Genomic DNA, 22,939 nt, shown 5'->3' with positions numbered 1-22,939 from the left:
AATTTGCCATGAAGTTGTGTAATTGAGCATGAAAAATATGATCCATGTAGAATTGTAGTTAAAGTTCATGCTTTTGATCATCATTTGTATCATCTAAGTTGGAAATAGAAGTTATAACTCACATGCAAGTGCAATTCATAGAAGCATGAGTGTTGGATGCATGAAATTGAAGTATTGATGATGGGTTTGATATAAATCATGTGTGTATGTAAGTAATTCATGGACATTAAGCTTCATAATGTTGTAATCTAGCATTTGTATCATGTTAGAAGGGTTGCATGTGAAGTATAAGTCATGGTGTGCAAGTTATTTGAGTTTGAATGCAAGATTAAGCCTCAAGAATAGTTCTGGAAAACCTAGAATTTGGCATGTCTGCTCGAGCGGGGAAAGCGCCGCTCGAGCGAGAAATATGAGCTCCCAGTATTTTTGCAGACATTGATATCCGCTCGAGCGGGGAAGTCCACGCTCAAGCGGGGAGCTATGTAGAGTGGCCTTCAGCTCGAGCGTTAGAATTCACGTTCGAGCGTAAAAATGAGGCAACCAGCACTTTTGCAGAACTAATGGGTCCGCTCGAGCGAGGAAGTCCACGCTCGAGCGGGGACCCCTGTTTCTAAAATTTCGTAAATGCATTCTGTGTTTCGTTTTCCATTCTCTTTCACTTCTAAGCACTCTTAGGCATGCATTGAGCATTATGAATGAATTAAAAGAATAAGAAAGAGGCCTAAGAGGAATGTATGAATTAAGAACGGATTGAATTGTTTGTGACCCATGTGTGTTTAATGTGTAGGGTCGAGCTCAAGGGTGAATCCACCGGCAGAACACTGTGAGTAATATCTTAATGAAGATACCTGAAGTATGTTATTTGTCCAATTGCTCACTTCTGTGTAAGTCTTATAAGTTCGTTAATTTGAATGGTGGACAAATGTTTACTATGCCAAATGGATGATTGGGCCAAAGGCCGTCTGGTACGAATGATAGTCTGATACGAATGATCGTTAATTTGAATGGTGGACAAATGTTTGCTATGCCAAATGAAAGGTTGGGCCAAAGGCCAGTCTGACATGAGTGAAAGGTTAGGCCAAAGGCCAGTTTGACATTAATGAAAGTATGAATGGGCCAAAGGCCAGTTTGACATGAATGAAAGTATGAATGGGCCAAAGGCCAGTTTGATCGGAATGAAAGAATGAATGGGCCAGAGCCCAGTTTGACCTGAATGAAAGATTGGATAGGCCGAAGGCCGTTTGACATGAATGGATAAGGCCCGAGGCTGCCTGATGTGTTTGGAACCACAGTTACTTGACCCATATATATATATATACTAGATAGAAATATGAATTGGGCTCAAGGCCGTTTGGTGCATGTCATTCTAAATACTGCTCGCGTATCTTCTTTATTTGATATTATTCACCGGGCTTTCGCTCACTCTCATTCATGTGTCTATAGGTGAGCCGAGGGAGGTCCAAACCCAGCCTCAGTGAAGTTTGTGAGAAACAATCAAGGTTTTTGGAGAGTCAGCCCAAACGTCTCACGCACGAGACTTATCTTCACCTCTTTTGTTCTTTTGATATAGTTTGGTTATGTTGGCGAAAACATCGGATTACTTTTGTATACAGACTTTGGGTTTGACTGACTTAAACTTGAATGATCCTGTATACATAGAACTACGTGTTATTACTTATTTGACGTGAGTTATTAACATGTATGTATATGGATTGTTATGACGTGCCATGTAAGCACAGCTCTATAGACAAAGTTTTAAATTTGCTTCCATTTGGCCCCTTTACTCTGATGAGTTATGTTTTATTTGATTTGAGGTCATTGTAATCTCTTGATTACTGGCCGGTTATGCCCTTAACCCATGGGGGCGGGTTCGGGTCATGACAATTTTAACCCCAATTTTATTACCATTTTAATTACCTTCTATTCATTAGTCAATTAAGTCCAATAATGAGCTTTGAGTCCACTATTAGAGAGAAGCGTCAAACCAAATATTGTTTTAGGCATGAGAGGGAGATCATGCCATTGGTAATGAACCCCTAAAGGGATTAAACCATTAAGCACAATATCACCCTTCAAGCTTAAACAATACTGCTTTTGGAGCAACTCTCAAAACAAAAAGAAAAGGCCAAGAAAGGAGGGAGATTACAGAGATGCTTAGAGATGAACACAAGTATGCAAAGCAAGAAATAGATGCTATCAACTCAAATAGGTTGGTGGCTAAGGCCTAAACCACCAAGCCTATAAGGACCATTACACTACAAGCACGCAATACAAAGCATAAATGAAACAAACACATAAAAATAGTCCTAAATTAGCTCAAAACAATGCTGCAATTAAAGTAAAAATGGCTAATAAAGTAAGCTAAAAACATGGAGCAATTAAGCTAATAAACAAGCACAATAAAGGGAGGCTACCCCCTCCATTTTTGGGACTTCAAAACATGATTTTTAGCCTCTAGAAAACTCTAAAACCAGTGGTAAAAGTTTCAAAAAATGTTGATAAAAAGGTGGGAAACACAAGGATAAAAAACTATGAAACAAGGTTCAAAGAAGGGTGATCCACCCCCTACCTTTAATGGCTTTAAACCACAAGTTTTAGCCCAACAATACAGGTGATAAACAACTCAAAAACAACAAGAAAAGTTGAGAAAGAGATGGTACAAAATAACTAGAATGTATACCTCTTGAAGAGGAATGATCCCTTGAATTCCCAAACCACTAATTTCACAGTCTCAAGTGCCAAAATGCAAGCTTAAGCACCTCAGCAAAGATCCCTAAAGGTTTGATTTAGAGTCTCTAGGTAAAGGTTATATAAGTTGCAAGGGAGAGAGAGAAATGTAAAGAGATAAATATTTTCCAAAACTTTTGCTCTCCAAAATTTTCTAATCCTAAAAAAATGAGAGGGAGTCATCTATATATAGAAATATATGAGACCACCTCAAAAATATCTATACAGACACGGCTAGCACAGCTGGTAAAAAGATTCGAAAATTCACACAAGTGGGCGGCAAGCCACACTAATGGGTTTGCAAGTCCCTGGACGCTCAAGCTTGAAAAACTACTGTTTCGGTCCAAAACAAGTCACAAGGTTTGTAAGTTCAAAACTGAGGTTTCCTGCTGAGGAATTCAAGCATTTGACACGCGTACACATTCATCATTAAGTCATCAATCAGTGGCGTCCAAGTCTTAAGGGCCGTCAAAAATGGGGTGTCTACAGTTACCTCTCTTTGATAAAGCTCGGAGTCATGAAATGACATGAGTGAATGTCAAAGCCCGAAGACGACCCCTTTGATATGGCCGTAAGACTTGGGCAAACAATCAAGAAATAAATTAAATTAGTTAAGCTCACAAGCTGTCTACGTATCCCTTTACAAGGAATCAAACCAGCGTAGTTCAGGGACATGATGCAAATGATATACACGAAAAATATACTTTGAAAGCTAGACTCACAAACTTCGCGAAGCCGGCTATTTTGAAAATTTATGATCATGCAAGGTGATGCACTAAGAAATAATAGACGCAATAAGCAATAACAAGATAACAACATATGAATGAGCTTCAAGCTTAAATCGAAACGGGTTTCACGCGGAAAGAACTAAAAATGCACACTCTAACCATGCTGAATTCGTGAAAAGATGAGAGAAAAACCGTTCAAGGTCTCATTTCACGCATCTTGAGATAACTCTACCCACGCTGAAATCATGAGAAGATGAGAGAAACCGCTCAAGGTCGCGTTTCACGCGTCCTGAGATAAAAATCGCTCAAGGTGGTAGTTCACACATCATGAGATAAAAACCGCTCAGGGTCGCGTTTCATGCGTCCTGAGATACTCTAATCATGCTGAAAAACTTAAAATTATCCAAATACAGTATCAAGCGTAATTATGAAGTCCTTAATAGCTAATATATAAGATATAATAAAATTTATTCGACTCTAGTCATGACTTCAAGTCAATCAAGACTCTACGTTAATGTCAACTCCATTTCAGCTTCAATTATTTCCTTGCCAAAACCTAGCATAAAATGCCAGGGCAACAAAACATATGTCATGAGCTCTGCAACATAGTAAAAAAACACAACAAACCTACCTTTTTTTCTAAAAGAAAAACAAGAGGATTATAAACATGATATAATAATATAATCGTAAATATAAATTACAACCATTAAAATAATTTCAACAATTTTAATAAATTAGATGACACTCGGAATCTCACCAAAGAGATTTAACTTATCAACCACTGAGTTATGACCACGTTTAATTTGAAACCCCCCATTGGTCAAATATTCAAGTTTTACCAACCGTAACTATCAGGAATGCCCATGTCCAAAGTTATATACCAAAGTAGTGGCATTCGTGGTCTGCCCCAAGGAAATGGTCTGTTAGGGGTACGTAATCTCCCTGTGTGCCACCTGTACACATCCACCCTTATTTCAAAATCGAATATCAAAAAAGGTTCGAATAAGTCTCATGTCATCTTAGGGTTTCACAACACAATTTACATAAAAATTCTCAAGACCAAGGCTCACCCTGAAGAATCGATATTAACCGTTAACCATTAATTCCATACACTATTTAAAACCATGACTCACCCTAAACAACCAGTATTAACCGTCAACCGTTAATTTCGTATATTTCGTTGATCATTTTAATTAACTTTCATAATAATCACTAATAATTACAAAATTAGATCACAATCGATCATTTCAACAAAAATATTAACACATACGCTCTACAATAATCCATCAATGTTTACAAATTATTGTAAACAGTTAAATCAAATCATGATGTGAAATAATAATTTTAAATACTAAAATAAATTATAACAACACACATGCATGAATTAATAATTTACAAGATCTAATTAAATAGATTAGCACAACACTTATTTTTTGTTGGAATAAATAATTGAAGTGGTAATCTTGATTATTTAACATTCTGTCCAGAATTTTCAGAACACAATCTTCATGGTTAAAATTACAATTAAATTATTTAAACAATTCTAAAATTCATGTAATTATCTGCAATGTTCAACAGCCATGTTATGGTCAGTTTTCAGAAATAATTTCCTAAAAATAAGTTATAAATAATTTTGTAAAATTACAAGAAATTACATGACACAAATTCGTAATATTTTCTTAAAATATATCCACATTGAAATTTATGAACCAAATCCATAACCTAAAAAATGAGGATGAAACTAGACTTCTCAAATTTCATTTTTAACTCAAAAAATACCAGATTTCATCTAACATAGGATTTTTAGTAATTTCTCAAACATGCAGTAGAATCTGCCTAAAATTTCATATTTAATTAAAATTTCTTATAATTTCTTACAAAACTATAATAATTGATACAAAAATTTCTGGATGAACTAGACATCATTCTTAACAACTTTGTAGAGAAATTTCAAGTATAAAATTGTCTTAAAATTCGTACAAAATTTTGACAGATTTAATAACCATAAGATCAAATCAAATAAAATCTTCAATTATCTTTTTAATATCACAAATTACACGTGCAAACCTAAATTCAATATTATATCATGATTTTAATACTACTAATATATAAACAACCTTTAACATCTAATATATATAACACAAAATTCACATGCAACTACAAATAAAGCTCTATCAAGATTTTTAGCCTCATTAGCATTTGCATAAAATTTGAAATTGAAAAAAAAAAAAAAAAGAATGAGAAGATTTTGAGAAATTTCTTACTTAGCAATGAGATTGAAATGAGGTGAGGAAATGGTAAGAAAATACTAGCATATGTTCTTCTTCTCTTTCTTCCTCTCTTTTTTAGAAACCTCCACAACCCCCAAAGTGATCCACACCACTCATGATGTCGGCCCCACACGTCATGAGTGGTATAGATCACTTTGGAGACTATGGGAGTCTCCAAAAAGGAGGTCTCATTCATTTTCCATATATGTGTGTGTGTGTGTGTGTGTTTGTTTGTTTGTTTGTTCTCTTTCTGATGAGAAAGTTGCATGCATATAGGAATGACAACGGGCCGGGGTGGGGCCGGGGATTACACTCCCTGTCCCCAATCCCCGATGGTTCAAATTCCCCCATCTTTGGCCCCGATCCTCGACGGGGAACCTATTCCCGGCCCCGCCCCTTAACGGGAATCGGGTTTCCTCGAACCCGAAAATTTCTCGGCCAAAAAAAAAAATCAGCTCTAGATCTATAAGAATACAAGAATTCATCATCAACAACAACATCATCACCAAATCATATCTGTTCATCATCATCATCATCAACAACAACACATCCATATACCATATTTAACATATACATTCAACAGATGTAACAGATCTGAGCTCAAATGTAAAAAATCAAAAATCAAAAATCAAAGGCAGATTTGAGCTCAATAAATCATTGTTTTCTTTATCTTCATCAACAACAGATCTGAGCTCAACTCGGATCTTGGCACCGGTGGTGACCAGAACTTCCAAATTTGAAGAACAAAATCAAAAACCAGAGAGAGAGAGATAGAGTAATTAGAGAGGAGGAGATACCGTGAGAGAGAGAAAAAGAGATACCATGAGAGAGAGAAAGAGAGAGGAAGAGGAGCTGCTGCCAGTGAGAGAAAGAAGAAGAGCCGCCGTCAGGGAGAGAGAGAGAGGAGGAGCCGCTGAGATAAGTAGATTCGAAAAGGAAGGGTTTGAGGTGAGAGTGCCACCCATAGAGAGAGAGAGAGATCAGCTTCAGGAGGAGCAATGAGGGAGACGAAGAGAGAGAGAGAGAGAGAGAGAGAGAGAGATCAACTTCAGTTTGTGAGAGAAGAAAAAAAAGAGAAAAAGTGAGACTAATAACCCTAAACATATATATATATATATATATATATATATATAAGGGGAATTCGTGGATTAACGGGGCAAGGTCGGGGCCAGGGGAACCTATCCCCGTCCTCAGCCCGAAAACTATCGGGGATTTAATTTTCAATACCATCCCCAACCCTATGGGGAGTAATTTTCGGAAAAAAACCCGTTCTAAGCAGGGTCGGGGGGTCGGGTTCTTATCGGGCCGAGTTCAAATTGCCATCCCTACATGCATATATAGATAGATAAATCTTCATTATGATGTATGAAGACAAATCTTTCAAAATTCAATACTTCAATCATAATTTATGTGTAGCTTATTATGCAAAGTGACAAGTTGTGGGGGTGACTTAACCCCACCGGCCACTTAAGCCCTTTTTTTTTAATTTTTAATTTTTTTTTGAATTGGATAATAAATTTATATAAATATGTATTTGGGTGAGTTTTTTAAAATTAATTAATTAAATTTTTTCAACTAAAATATTTAGTAAGGGTAATTATTAAGTTGAATCATTGTCAAAAATAATTACAAATAACAAATATTGAATATCCACAAAATTATTATTCTTACTCATATTTTTGTTAGTGTTATAAATTAGAATAACTTTTACTTAATTTACTGAATATTAATTTTATTAAATAGTTCATATAAGATTTAATTTATTATTCACATCATATAATGTATTTATAAGAATAATTAAATACGGATTCTCACGTAATCTTGTTCCGAATAAGGACAATTAAAGATACTGTTGCCCAATTTCAAGAGCAAAGTTGTCAATTTGATAAAACATAAATTATTTTGACAAAAATAAATATTAAAAAAAATTATACCTACCAAAGATAAAATTATATAAAAATAATAAATCTTTTACATCTTTTATTTTTTTAATTTTTTTACCAAATTAATTTTTAGTATGTGTTTAGATGATGATCATGTAATAGGTGATTGTTTTTGTTGACATTTTTTTAATGATTATCATGTAATAAATTGTTCTATTTATTATTAACAGATATTTTTGGATGGTAATCCTGTAAGGGGTAGTTATTACTCTTTTAATGTATAATTGATATGTTTAATGTATGAAATATTTTTAGTTTTGAACTTTTGATTTAATGGATTGGTTTAATAATAATATCAAAGTCGTTATTATGTTTGACTCTTAAAAAACATAAAAACTAATTTAATGAAAATAAATATCAAAAAAAATTTATTTTAAAAAAATGTTTCTACCCTCCCAAAAGTTAAAATTATATAAAAATTACGTACTTTTAATTTTTTTTCTTCACCAATTTAATTTTTAGTTTCTTAGAAAATTTTCTGAAAACCAAATCAAATAGAACTTTATAACTAAAAAAGTTCTAACATTATTTATTAAAATAGGGGCATTACACTTCAAACAACATATAATTTGACCAATACAAAAATAAGTTGTATGATGGCTTTGCCCTTAAAATAGATCATTTGCAAAAGAAATATCATTGATTGTATTTGTTTGGAATAAAATTTAAAATTTAGTATTATATGTATCACAATTGCAAAGTCAATAACTAAAGTCACACAAGTCTCAAATTACTAGGACTATTAATGTAACTCGTCCTTCATTTTAATTAAACACTTTAATGACTTAATAGAATTGAAATTCTATTTAATTCCTATACTATCCACCTATTTGCATTTGGAAACACTATGTTGCGCAGATTTTGTATCATATGCACTTTATAATTAAATAAAAAAAAAATGACAAAATATAAATTTTTTGAGTTATAACTAAAAGTAGGACATGTTAAAAAATTTTTAAAAATATAATAACTAAACATAATATGTTACATAATTAAAAAAATTCAAATGTCATAATTAAAATAAAATAAAACATAACTAAAAGTGGCATATCCAATTTTAAAAAGGGTGTGTATTAGAATTTCCTATTTGCATTTACGTATGAAAAAGAGAGCCGAGCATAAAGAAGAGAAGACAATACACACAAACAACCATTCCTTGCTAGTTTTTTGAAATTCCATTTACAACACAATCTCTTCGTTTTCATAGCTCTTAAAGATCGTCAATGGAGTCCGAAAACCTAGAAGTTGCTCACGAATTCCGCTTCTTCCGGGTCTACAAAGACGGTCGGGTCGAGAAATTTGCTCCATCCACTGAGAAAATCCCGCCGTCCGACGACCCCGTCACTGGCGTCAAGTGCAAGGACGTGCTCATCTCATCCGAACCCGAAATTTCAGCCCAGATTTTCCTGCCCCGGCTATCCGACCCAACCCGCAAACTCCCAGTGCTCCTCTACATCCATGGCGGCGGATTCTTGTTTGAATCCGCCTTTTCCCAAATGTACGATTCCCACGTCAGATCCCTCATCGCGGTCTCGGTGGAGTATCGGCTGGCACCGGAGCACCCCATACCCGCTTGTTACGAGGATTGTTGGGCTGCGCTCCGGTGGGTGGCGACCCACGTCAGTGGAAATGGGCCTGACCCGTGGCTCAACCACCACGCGAATTTTGATAGGGTGTTTGTGGGTGGAGATAGTGGCGGAGGAACCATCTCCCATTATTTGACGGTTCGGGTCGGGTCAGGTGAGTGAAAATTGTCGGGGCGATTTGGTCCACCCGTTTTTCGGAGGGAGGGAAGATGATGACGAGATGTGGATGTTCATGTGCCCGACAAATACCGGGTTGGAGGATCCGAGGCTGAAACCGTCCGCGGAGGACTTGGGTAGGATGGGGTGTGAGGGGGTGTTGGTGTTACTGGCTGAGGATGATCATTTAAGGGAGGTGGGTGAGGCCTACTGTAAGGAGTTGAAGAAGAGTGGATGGGGTGGCAAGCTGCAGATTGTGGAGACTAAAGCAGAGAAACATTGCTTCCATTTGGAGAACCCAACAAGTGAGAATGCTAGGTCTTTGGTAAAGAAGATTGCAACTTTCATCAACCAAGTGTGGGTGGCTTTTTACTTTTGGTAATTAAATTTAGTGTGAATTGTGTTGTGTTGTGTAGTGTGGTGATGAAATGGGCCCCTTTGGTTGTGCTATAATCCTATAATAATTTTAGGCCAGCATTGCTAATGATGCGATCTTGTCATTTTTTTTTTATAATCATATTTATAATAATACTTATAAGACCAAGCTCAAGCCCAACGTTAAATGTGATATCTTTTTTGTATATTAGTTGTTTTGTGATGCAGTTTTAATTATTTTACCAATTGTAAAATAATTAAAATTAAAAAAAAACATAAAATCAATTTTTCTAGTAGTACAAAAAGAATGATAATATACGAATAAAAAAAATTGTACAAAAAACTCTTGAAGAATGACATGAAAGATTTATGTACATTTATTTCAAATTAAAAAATTAATAAAAGTGATTTATAATTTTTAAAATGTTACCGGCACATCATTTTTGTAGAATTTTTTGTATAAATTTTTTATTTACAAATCACTTTCCTTACAAAAACTCTCTTTTGATGGCTAAGACCATTTAATAAAAACAACAATGCTAGATTCATGCAATTATTCCCTCAAATTCTCTCCGAATATATTTCTGGCCATTAAGAATTGGATTCTTACCGGTCAAAAATACATTTGGGAGAAATTAAAAAAAAATAAAATTGTGTGAATGAATCATTAATCTAATCTAAAATAGCATTAAAAAAATACGCTTAGTTTAGTTCACTTAATGTTAGATGGGATTCGAGATAAATCTTATTTACAAAAATGACTATTCTCAAATTTGAGTCTACAAATTTTAAATTTAATAAAGTAAATTTTAACCATCCTGTAATATAGCATTCATATACCATCAAATTAATATGAAACAATCACTTATACAATAATTCAAAGAAAAAAGATTGAGTCCCTTAAAAAGTTTACATTAATTTTATCCAACGTGTTAATGCCACACAGGCTAGTACTAGGAGTGTAAAAATAGTCCGCAGTCCATGGGCGGCCTAGGATGGGCCCAGGGGGCCAGGGCCTGAGCCATCGTTTTGAAACTCGGCTCATGGGGCTGGCCCGCTTGGCCTAGTGTATTTTTTGGTGAAAAATAATAAAATTTTGCTAGAAATTTTTTTTAAAAAAAAAAAAATTGTTCAGGCCCGCCCAAGCCCACTGGGCCGACCCAAGGTCCGAATATCCCGAGGCTTGGGCTTGGGGCTAGGCCTAATTTTTTGGCTTGTTGGTCAGCCCGGCCTGAATTTTTTCGGGAGCCTGCGAGGCCCGACATGGGTCTTGCCGGGCCAGATTTACACCCCTAGCTTGTACTAGTTCAAAGTTGAAGTTAATTTACACAATTGAAACAAAAAAATGGATGGCAATAGATTAGCTTTTTAGGTTTTACGTACAAAATATTTGATTTTTAATTCAACTAATTCAGTATACACCTTATGCGAATCTTGATAATTTTGACCTCCTTACCCTTATGATTGATCCTACCTTATTAATGTTCTCCTAAACCTTTTTCTTAGAATCGGATAGCATCAAATATAATTGGGTAAAGTAATTTTAAAATTCCTCCTATTTCTGGTGCTTTAGACTTTTTATTTTATTAAGGGAAACTTACTGGTAGGTCCCATACATAAAGTTCAAAACTCATTTAATTTCAAAACAAATCACTTATACCAATTAATCCTATATATTTTTAATTGTTACCAAAAAATTATCTTTGTTTTTATAAATTTAAAGATGCTACTACATCTCATCACTGTCGGACTTCCATTAGACGGTCATCAAAGACTCATCGGAATGTTTAACATCACTAAGAAGTCGTCAGAGTGTTCAAAATGTCACTGAAAGTCACCGGAGAGCCTAGAATGTTCACTGAACGTCAATAATATCGCCAAAGACTCACCGGGATGTCTAGAATATTAACCCCCAAAAAAGAATAAATTATGAAATTAGACCGAAAATATATAACAAAATGTACTAAATATTGGTAAACTGAAATAAGGGGGAAAAAAACTATAACAATAACAAACAGCAACAATGAGAAAAATATGTATGTTATTTTCTATTTTTGTACGGTTTAAGAAAATAATCTCCAATATTTATTAAATTGAAAAACAAGTTTTGAAACTGCAAAATGTTACAGTTTCAAAACATGACTATTAAATATTTATTCTTATTAATCAAACTGAAAATATGTTATGAAACTATAAAATTTTATAATTCTAAATAATGTTATGAAACTATAAAATTTTACGAATGACTCACTTCAGTACCAAAAAAAAATTAAAATTGTAAAATTTTACAGTTTTCATCGCCTGTAACTAAAATTCGAAAACAATTTATTCAAAACTTGAAAATTTTCTCCATTAAAACAGGAAAATAGAAGTGTGTAGTATGGAAAAATTGAGAGACCAAATAAAATAGGCAGATGTAGAGAGGTTTGTATTCCGTCAACTATGTTGGTTTTGATCTAGCCGGATATGACGCAGATCTACTCAAATCTGATGTAGATCTGAGTAAGTAGATCTACTTGTCTTCTTCGTAGGAAACTCATCTCCTTTGCTGTCGGTGAGTACAAAGCAAGGAGTCAGTATTTGGCGATTATCGGTGAACCCTAATCAATGATGGTCACCAGTGACTGCAGATCAGAAAGAGAATGAAAATAAGAAAGGCATGGTCATCACCGGATATCAGACAAAAAGAGATAAAGAGAAGAAGTAAGGTACAAAGAAAGAGGAAAAGAAAAATAGGCACAGGACTTTTGAGTCTACCTAAAAGCTTTTGAGAATAAATAGAACACATACTATTTAAAAAGACTTGTGAATAATTTGCCATTTATTTATTTATTATTTTTGTGAATTGGTTTAACTCTTTAGACAAAAAACCAACACTCATTTTGGGCCTCGATTATTTTTGGGTTGTCATTTTGGACCTTGATTTGGGTTTCATTCCTTGGTTTGGATATGTTGAGCTTGAATCATGCATACTTGAAGCCACAGAGATATAAGGTGTTGTCATTGTTGTCATAAGCATTGTCATCATAAACACCACTATCATTACATTATCATTACCATCTCTACCGCTGTTTTTATCACCACCACTACCACTACCATCACTATCACCATCACCATCACCGCTACCACACCATCGTCACCGCTACCACCACAACTACCACCACCTTCATCATCATTGTTATTGTTGTCATAAACATCACCATCGTTTTACTACCACTACCATTGCTATTGCCACCGCCACCATCATCACCACCACCATTAATGTTACCATGCCACCACAACCACCACCATCACCATTACTACCACCACCACCACCACCACCACTAGCACCACCACCACCATCACAACATAATAATTAAAATATACAATTTAAAAATAATAAATTTTAAATTTGATCTTATACATATCAAACAATTTATTTTAGTTTACTACTTCAATTTTTATCAAACAACATTTCAACTTAAAAATTGGGAAAGTTACCAATAAATCCTAAATCTTGAAATTGTGCTCCATTTAGTCTTAAGTTTTTTTCTTTTGATATATTTGGTCCTTTATAATGTTGAATGACATAAATACCACTACTTATTAGTCTAACCGGGTGAGTAGGTGATGTTTTGGTGTGGCACACCCTCATGTTTGTGTGTTTTCGAAATTTGTGTTTGGCACGTGTCACATTGAGGGTGATGGGTGGGTACCACACATCAACAAAGTGCACTAAGGCATTTTATGATTTTCGCCTTGGAATAATGTATGTCACGTGGCACACACAATTGTATCACAACCACTGCAAAATTGTGCCACACATTAACAAAGTATACTGCCACACATCAACAAAGTATGCTCTTTATGAGGGTGATCGGTGGGTGCCACACATTAACAAAGTCCACTAAGACTCTTTATGAGAGTGATCGGTGGGTCCACACATCAATAAAGTACACTAAGGCTCTTTATGCTTTTTGCCTTGGAATGATGTATGTCACGTGACACGCACAAGGAAGGGTATAATTGACCACTCAATGTTACCAAACAAAGGAAATAAGATCAACTGATAAGACATTCCCCCACTAATAGGACTAATCAAAACAATAGAAATAACCTTAGGACCAATCGGTAAAACTGTTTGTGAGATAGGATTTATTGGTAAATATCTCTTAAAAATTCAACATTAAATTTTCAATACTTAATTTTTAGTTTTATCAAACACTACCATAGTCATGTGATGAAAAGGGCTTGTTTGGGAATCAATCACAAATTGAGACATCCTAGATTTGATTGCTCTTAAAATTGTAGTCACGTTTAGAAACATAATATTTTAGTTAAAAAGTCACTATAAGAGCATCTCCAATGATGCATGCCAAAATAGTATTGCCAAAATTATAATTTGGCATACTACAATAGCAAAATGTCAAATTATAACACTAGTGTCATAATGATGCGATGCTATTTTGACACAATTCTAACCAACTTTCCTTTCCTGTTATTATGAAGTGTTTGGACATAGTTTTTTTTTTTTTTTTTTTTTGTGGTTTTTTTTATATGATCTTTGTAAAACTTTTTATAAAAATAAATAAATAAATATATATATTTACATTTTACATGACTAGACAAATAAGAAAAATTTAAATTTTTAAAATAAATATTTTTTAATTCACACACAATTCACATGTCATTATAAAATATTTTAATACGCAACGCATCCATTCCATGCTGGCTCATAATTTCTTATCTTTCTAACCTTCTTGACATGGTATGCAACAGCATGTAGATTTTCCAACCATTCAAGTTTATTGAAGTTGTGTTAATGGAATTGGATGATTCAATTATACAATCATCATTTGATGACTTGATGAAGCTGAAAAGAGCTTTGGATGAAGTTATTTTTAGAGTATGGAGAGCACAGTGAATATTATTATTTTTTAATTAAAATAAGAAAATATTAGCAATTTTTATTTTTATTTTTATTTTTTTGTATTGTCATATTGTGTTTTAAGGGGTTTTTTTAATGGAAAATTGAAAAATGAATATTCACTCACATTATGTATATATTTTGAAAATGGTGAGGGATGATAGGTTTGCTTTGAACAAAAGTCAAACGACCATTAACTATGATTTTTCTTTTTTTATTTCTATAAAAAAAAATGGTGGCATTTTTCATAAAAATGTTGCAAAATGTCATCATGATTACGTCATAGATAACTCCTCTGATGGACATGTTAAGAATTAGTAGTGTTTTAAAAAAAGTCGTGTAAAGTCTTTAGTAGCGTTTTTAAAATGCCATATTTATGACAACAGCCACATCAGCGATGAATTTTATAAACGTCATTTTATCTTTTTGCGGCGTTTTTCTAGACTATAGCGGCATTTTAAAAACGCTCCTAATTCCCAATTTTCTTGCAGTGTCAGGTGGGTATATTTATAATTTACCCATATAGATGAATTATTGTCTGATACAGAAACAGACCATGAAAACTTTAAGATAACCAAAAATAATAATAAATGTTTTTGAAAAACAATCAAAAAAAATGCCCCAAAAATCGACACAACAATTGCGACATTGTAAACATTGTACAACAGTGCATAAATCAAGCAACTAACAATTGTAAGTGTTATGTAAACTTTAAAATAAATAAATAAATTTAGAAAAACAATCAAAAACAATCCCCCAAAACCGTCACAAAAATTGCAACAATCAACAGCATTACTAGGTGAAAAGCATTCCCAGTGACTCCAGAAGTCTAACTTGTTGAGCAAGGCCAGTCATCGAAAACATTGATGAACAACTTTTGGCCTCCAACAGCACAATGCTCACCAACACCACAAATGTACCACTTTTCCCCAGATGTTGCAAGTACTATTTTGTCATTGCCAGTAGTACAAGCCAGGTTAGATGGTGGCACAATGCAATTCTGAAAGCCAGTTGCATTAACCATGAACACATTATGAGCTCCGAATGGATATTGGAAAACTGCAACAATCATTTTATTGGAAACTAAGATTAAAAAACTCCTCATAGATCTTGTAAATAAATTAATTTATTTGGTTTCATTTCAAAATATGACCCTTTTTCTATGGGTGAAAAAAACACAAAAAATTTATTTGGTGAAAAAAATAATAAAACTCAAAAACACTCACAATCACCATTTTCATATGGCTTTCTTTTTTTGTGCAAATTGGCCATGTTTGGTTTATGTGTCTGAAACGGTTTTCTGAATTTTTTAAAAAAATAGAAATTAGTTTAACAAAATTAAATATAAAAACTATATTTTTAAATTTTTAAAAATTATTTCTTCCGTCAAAAAAGATAAAACTATATAAAAATAATGAGTGATCTTGATTTTTTTTCATTTTTTTTTATGAAACTAATTTTTAGTTTTTTAGAAGAAAAAAAATTGAAAACCAAACCAAACATGGAGAAAAATTAAAAACATCATTTTAGTTAGTTTTCGATAAATAAATTCATAATTGTTGTTCGCAAGACTAGTTTCACTAATGGTTCCTAATATAGCACTTCTTGATAATTTGGTGTCTATGTTCTAATTCTGAAAAATTTAGTTACTCAAATATGAAATGTTTGTTTACGTGGTATTTATCACTACAAGAATTAACACTTTTGCCGACCAAAAAATTGGTCGCTAAAAGCCCATTTTTGGTCGGTAAAAGTTATCCGCGACCAATTTTTTGGTCGCTACTTTGGTCGCCAATTGAGGGTCGGCAAAAGTAATTCGCGACCAAAATTTTGGTTGGTCGGGAAAAGTTGGATTTGCCGACTAAATTTTTGATCGCTAAATATATGATTACCGCGACTAATTAATTTAGTCGCTAAAACACTTTGGTCGCGAAAAGTAATATTTTCCCGACAAAATATGTTTGTCGCCAAAAGCAAAAAATCGGCGACCAACTGTTTTCGTCACCAAAAGTTGAGGAATCGCCAACTAATAATTTAGTCGCCAAAAGGTAAGGAATTGCCGACCAATGATTTTAGTCGCAAAAGTGTAAAATTTGACGACCAATTATTTAGTCACCAAATGACATTAAACAATCAATGACTAATTAGTTAGTCGCCAAATCTCTCTTCTTTTTTTTTTAACAATCAATTTTTGTTTATAAACATTCAATCCAATATTGAACAAAATTCATTCAACCCAACCCAAATATAACATTAAAGTTCATCATATTTTCCTGCTCAATCCCAAACTTTACAATCATTCCATTCAAAACATTAATTGAGACAAGTTTTAAACATCCATCCATTGAAAACCAATAAGTAATTGAACAAAAATTAAAAGGAAAATCAATGAAAGAATCCAAAAAAATTCTAAACTAGCATAGCCAAGCTGCACCTTTGCTAAAATTCTAAAAATTCTAAAATTAAAAAATTCTAATCAATGAAAGAATCCTGGAGCTCAATATGCTAGCATAGCCAAGCTGCACCTTTGAGCTTTAAACACCTGTAAACAACGGAACTCAGCAGAAAATGAAGAAAGGCTGGACTGATACCAAATCTGGCTAGACTGATATAAGTTGACCACAGAACTCAGCAGCAGATACACAATTTCTCTATTCCATTCTCTCTAATACCCTTACTGCTGGATTACCAACAGCTGCTAAGTTGCCACACTCCATGCACAATAGCATACCCATAGATAAACTCAATGCCACACTCCATATCTTCACAGCAGACAAATTGGTAGCCCAAGCAAATCCGACCTTCAATGCCATGCAACACCAACAGACCTCCAAGCTGGAACAAGCTCTTGGCAAAACAGAACAATCCCAACAATCCCATATCTGAGATATCATCACAGCAGCACAGCATAGCCCATAACCCATACCAGACATCATCACAGCAGACATAATCAAGACACCCAAATCCATCACAGCAGCACAACAGATGCTAGCAGCTAAGTCATAAAACTAGTAAAAAACCACCTAGTAGACTCAAACTCAGAAGTAGCCTCATACCATCTATGCATCCACCAAGTCTATGTAGCCTCAAACTCAACTAGTAGAAAACCAGAAGTAGAAAGCCAGTAGCCCATACCACATCTGCATCCACCATACCATTCTGCTCGTAGCTAAACTAGTCAACAGAACAGCAACAAGCATAACAGAGCAGACAGCAGAGTAAACAATTGATACACTGCAGCTAAGACACCAGAGCAGATAGCAGCTAAGACACCAGAGCAGATAGCAGCTGATGCAGAACAAAATGCCCATAACAGATACACACTCAACCACCATTCCTCAGGCAGAACTTGACCTGCTGCAAGTTGTACACCAGATCATTTACAGAAGCTGCCACATGTAGTGGCGATGCCTTAGTCCACAAAGCTACTCGAACATTCACAATGTCGCATAGAGGTTCAAAATCTGGTTGTAGTCCATTGAAAACACACTCGTTTCTATGCCTCCAGATAGACCAAAGAGTTGCCATAGGAATGACCATCCAGATTTTCTTCTCCAATTTTGACATACTACACCCAAGCCACCACTACAGCAGTCCATCTACAGAACCTGGCATGACCCATTGAAAACCCCAGCATCGCACAATGTTTGACCAAAGCCTCCAAACAAAAGGACATGCACGAAGAATATGCTCTACGGTTTCAACATCATTATGACAGAACACACATTCAAGATTGACACTGTTCAGGGATTTCATATTTCTTAATCATGCATTTTGGGTCGAACAGATGCATGTTGCTTGTGCTAATAGTTGTGGGGAGTTTAAATTTCTTTAGCAAGCCCTCTTGCTTTGCCATGATCAAGTTCTCCTCGGACATAATAACTTCAAAGTGTACAGTGGTGTCATCGTTGTGCTCTCTGTAATCCTGCAACCATTAAAATCTATCGTGAGACTCCAAACACCTCAGAGAGAGAGAGAGGTAAACCATAGAGCTGATTGTTTCCACAATGACTGTGAATAGTATAAAGAATTTTAGTTAGCTTAAATACAGAGAGGGAGAGAGAGAGAGAGAGAGAGAGAGAGAGAGAGAGAGAGAGAGCGGTAAGCCATACTAGAAGATTCAGTCCCTCTGCTAGTAATCTAGCTGCAGCCCCTCTGCTAGTATCAGCACACATTCCATAATCCCATAAAAGCTCATGATTATTACCAGGGTTGAGCCACACGAGCTGGAAGAAACTTGACATGGATAAGTTTTTAAAATGAATACATCCCACAAATTAATTGAATAAGGATCCCTTAATACGTGTATTACCTCTCCATCGATGGTAATATTGGGAGCCTTGGTGGACGGGGCCTAATCCATCGAGGACCTAATCTGTCCATTAATACCAAAGTAAATTGTGATTTTTTATGCTTTCTCATGATGATCCTGCATACAGATAAACAAAAGGCATGTAAAACATAAACTAAAATTTAATCAAAATTTCGAAAGTTGAGTATCAAAATTTCAAAAGGAAAGCCATTCAAACCCCAATGCTCTTAATCACTGAAATCAAACTGCAATACATAAACATGCCACAAGTCTGCTGTCCATTAGTTCAGAATATTTAAGTTGGTTTGATTTCAAGCTTCAGACCATAATTAATCAACATCCTATTTCAATGAACTCACACTCTAAGTAAAGGGCCAACAAAGAAATTAACCATTTTTTAACAAGATCAAACCAACTACAGAATGACAAGTGCATAAACTATTTTTGATGAGTTCATTTCCAAACCATACAATTTGTAAAACAATTCATAAAAATCTTCAAACAAAAAAAATTAAACTCTTTTATACTTCAGGAATTTACGCCAAAATAGTCAAATCCCAAATTTGAATCCAAACCAAAAAATTGATAATCCAATTCATAGATATACCTAATATAGCCATATAAAAAAACCCAAGAAAATAAGGAAATCTTGCATCTGCCTACCTGTTAGCATTGGCCACCAATTATTGTACAAAGCACAAGCCTGTGGCATTACAAAAGTAGAAGTAAGCAACTAATAATGATTTTGTTACAAGGGATGTGCAACATAATTGCATATAGTGAACCCAGAGCAATGAACATGAAAGAATGCAACTAACCAAAACTTGCAAGACAATTCCTCCAGCGACCAAAATTGCCAAGAAAACAAGTTTCCCAGTTTGCAAGCAGGCTCTCACATAACCTGGTATGTCTGCCATAATTGAACTTGCCTCAACTCATGGAAAGGAAGTCTGGAATGAAGATAGATACCAGTGTGTTACATATATATTTTTTTAATTACAAAGAAAAAAAGTGGTCCTTCAAGAATGGGAATAATTAAAAAAAAAACTAATAAAAGAATGACTCAAGCAGAATAGATCACACATCACCATGATTTCTGATGATTTCCAGGATAGTAAATTTTTTTTTATCAAACTACCAGTGTACTCTTTTTAGCAATATAGGAACTCCACCTTTCCTATGTATAAGGTTTGTATTATACATACATAGTTGGGTCCCATCTCCAAAGAAGTAGATGACTCTTTTAGGCACTCAACCAACATACAAATTTAGCAGAACCTTCATCAAATTAATTCAGAAAATGTTCGGTCACATGTTGGGCATAAAATGAAAGATTATATAGAGCCAGATACAAAGAGAGGGAGCTCCAGATGAATTTATCTATGCAATCACTAATTAGTAGGGGAAACACTACGTATTCCCAAACGCCCAATATTTGTGTGGAATAGCAATGATCCAAACTGCCATATGGTATAAATGCTATAAAAAAAAATCAACTAAATTTCATAACTTTGAAGGCACTTCAATTCAGATCAAAAGTTACAGACCCAATTCCAAATCCAAAGACAAAATCAAAACCCAGTTAACTAAATTACCCAATATCACCAAAAAAAACCCAACTAACAAGCTAAAAACCAGCAAGATCGCAGCTAATTCAACAGTCCCCCCAAAAAAAACAAAAAACCCTAAAATCAAATTATCCCATTTCAATTAGCCATCATCCACATCACTAAAAAAACACACAACTTAACTCAAACTTACTGAGATTCGAACCGAACAGAGGATTGAACCACGGCCCAGATCGCGAGAAATGCATATTCAAAATCAAAATCATATCGCAAAATCATGACAAACCTCTTCAAAATCATCAATCAGGGCTCAAATCCCTCTCTCCATACAGATGATCACCGCATTATATATATATATATATATATATAGAGACAGACAGAGAGAGACCGATGACAAAGGCTAGAGAGGGAGAGAGCGAGAAACAGAGAGAGAGAGATAGTCAGACAGACTGAGAGTGAGAGAGAACCTGTGAGGATGCGGCGGCGGCGGTGGTGGTGGCAGTGGCGGTGGCGCTAGCAGTGGCGTGCGACGCTGGTCAGCGATGAGGTGAGATTGGGTGAGGATCCCCCAGAAATGAGGAGTCCATTAGACAGAGGGTGATGGCCATGGCGATGTCGATGTGCGACGGACGTGAGCAATGGTGGTAAGGGACTTCGGTGAGCCAGAGAGAGTGGGCACCGATTGAGAGAGAGAACACAGAGAGAGGGAGAGGGCAGATGAACATACTACACAGAGAGCGAGTTGGAGACAGAGAAGAGATCAGGGCCTTTTTTTAATTTTTTTTTCAGTTTTCCAGGTACAAAACGACGTCGTTTTTTGATTGGCGACCAAATTTTTTTTGTCGCCAAAAAATTTCATTTCCCCCCTCCATGTTTAAAATTTCCCTCCCAAACTTTTGGCAACCAAAACACCATATTAGTCGCAGAAAAAGTACCTTCGCCAACAAACTTTTTTAGTCGCCAAATCTCAATCAACGGCGACTAAAATATTAGTCGCTAAAAGTACTAATTTGGCGACTAATTTTTTTTGGTCACCAAAATGTAACCTTCCGCGACCAAATTTGTAGTTGGTCGCCAAAAGCATACCAATTTCTGCGACTAACTCATTTTTGGTCGCCAAAATGTGACCTTCTGCGACCAACTCATATTTGGTCGCCAAATGTCATTTTTTTGCGACCAAAATTTTTTTGGTCGGCAAAAGTGGTCGGCAAATGTGTAAATTCTTGTAGTGTATGCTTGCCGTTACTGAGGATATAATGTAAACAATAAAATTATCAATTTTTCTAACACCTTTAATTTTTAATGATTCTGGTCAACGTGTTTGGCCTATATATTTATAAAGTTTGTAAAGAAAAAGAAAAGAGAGAGAAATGTGAATGCAATAAAGATTTTTTTTTCTTCACATTTTTGTTCTATATCTTTCTCTTTTTTCTCGGCCACAATATCTATTCAATTCTATACTCGAACACAATCTTAGTGTAATTAGTTTGGTGATTCTTTCCAAAATACCTCTTATTTTTCCAATAGTAATTTGGAACGCAAAACATATAAACACCACAAACACATAAATTTTTTATTTTAAAATTAATACAATTACAACATGATGAACCAAAATGCAGGAGGTGCCTACATTGATAAATGTTAGTGTGATTAGTACTAGCTTGTTATATTAGATGAAGAAAAATGAACAGAAAAGACTAGGTCAACAAAATTAAGAAGTATGTGATACATAAATGGAGAAAATATATAGAATGATGTGAGGAATTTATCATTTTAAAAACAAAGTGTTCGATCATTTAAATGATATTTACTTATAAAAATGTGATTGTCACATTATTCTAGTGGCAATTAATTCAGTATAACAATTCTATACGAATAGCATTTCTTCAAGAAATATAATTGGAGTTTGAGAGATATACCAAGTCTGTCTCCAACCCTGAAATCCTTGCCAAATGCCCATGCTTGATAATCAAAATTTGTGGTCCAACCTTTCTCGTCGCCTACTATGAAGTCCTTGGCAGAGACTATCATAGGAAAAATGATGGCAAGGATGCTAAAGAAGACATGCTTGGGATCTGAGAGGGTAATTTTTGGGAAAAATTGGGCCGAGCTTCGAGTTGGGCTTTGAGGCCCAAAACGCAAAGGACTAAGTAAAAAGGCCGTAATGGATACTCCGGCCCAAGGAGGTGAGATTACTCCGGCTCAAGAAGAGATAGTTGCGTCGGCCCAAGGAAAAGTAAAGCTACTCCGGTCCGGAGGCAACTCGGAGTTAGGCCGGTCTCAGAGTTAGTCCGGTCGCAGTATGTTCTGGGAAGGCCGGTTTCGGAATTAGTCCGGTCGTGACATACAATGGTTAGGTCGGTCAGAA

General features: G+C 35.0%; 1 protein-coding gene and 1 pseudogene across 2 annotated transcripts; one reads left to right on the top strand and one right to left on the bottom strand.

Annotated features, from left to right (window-relative positions):
• The first annotated feature begins 8,740 nt into the window (after positions 1 to 8,740).
• LOC145822663 (putative carboxylesterase 7 pseudogene) lies at positions 8,741 to 9,954 on the top strand (annotated as a pseudogene). The gene has a single exon (XR_014364298.1). The product of XR_014364298.1 is annotated as a putative carboxylesterase 7 pseudogene (transcript).
• A 5,566-nt stretch (positions 9,955 to 15,520) lies between these two features.
• On the bottom strand, positions 15,521 to 22,602 carry LOC145821677 (blue copper protein-like). The gene is made up of 5 exons (XM_082918227.1): positions 22,491 to 22,602; positions 17,904 to 18,048; positions 17,800 to 17,860; positions 17,381 to 17,699; positions 15,521 to 15,750 (listed from the first exon to the last, which is right to left on the bottom strand). The coding sequence occupies exons 1-5, from the start codon at positions 22,600 to 22,602 to the stop codon at positions 15,521 to 15,523; spliced, it is 867 nt and encodes a 288-aa protein (XP_082774353.1).
• Between the last annotated feature and the right edge of the window lie 337 nt (positions 22,603 to 22,939).

This window comes from Camellia sinensis, chromosome 3 (assembly GCF_055761805.1).
Source record: "Camellia sinensis isolate YWXY chromosome 3, ASM5576180v1, whole genome shotgun sequence".
In the NCBI taxonomy this organism is placed as follows: Eukaryota; Viridiplantae; Streptophyta; class Magnoliopsida; order Ericales; family Theaceae; genus Camellia; species Camellia sinensis.
The sequence above is the reverse complement of the archived record's forward strand: the minus strand, read 5'-3'. Positions and strand labels throughout refer to the sequence as shown.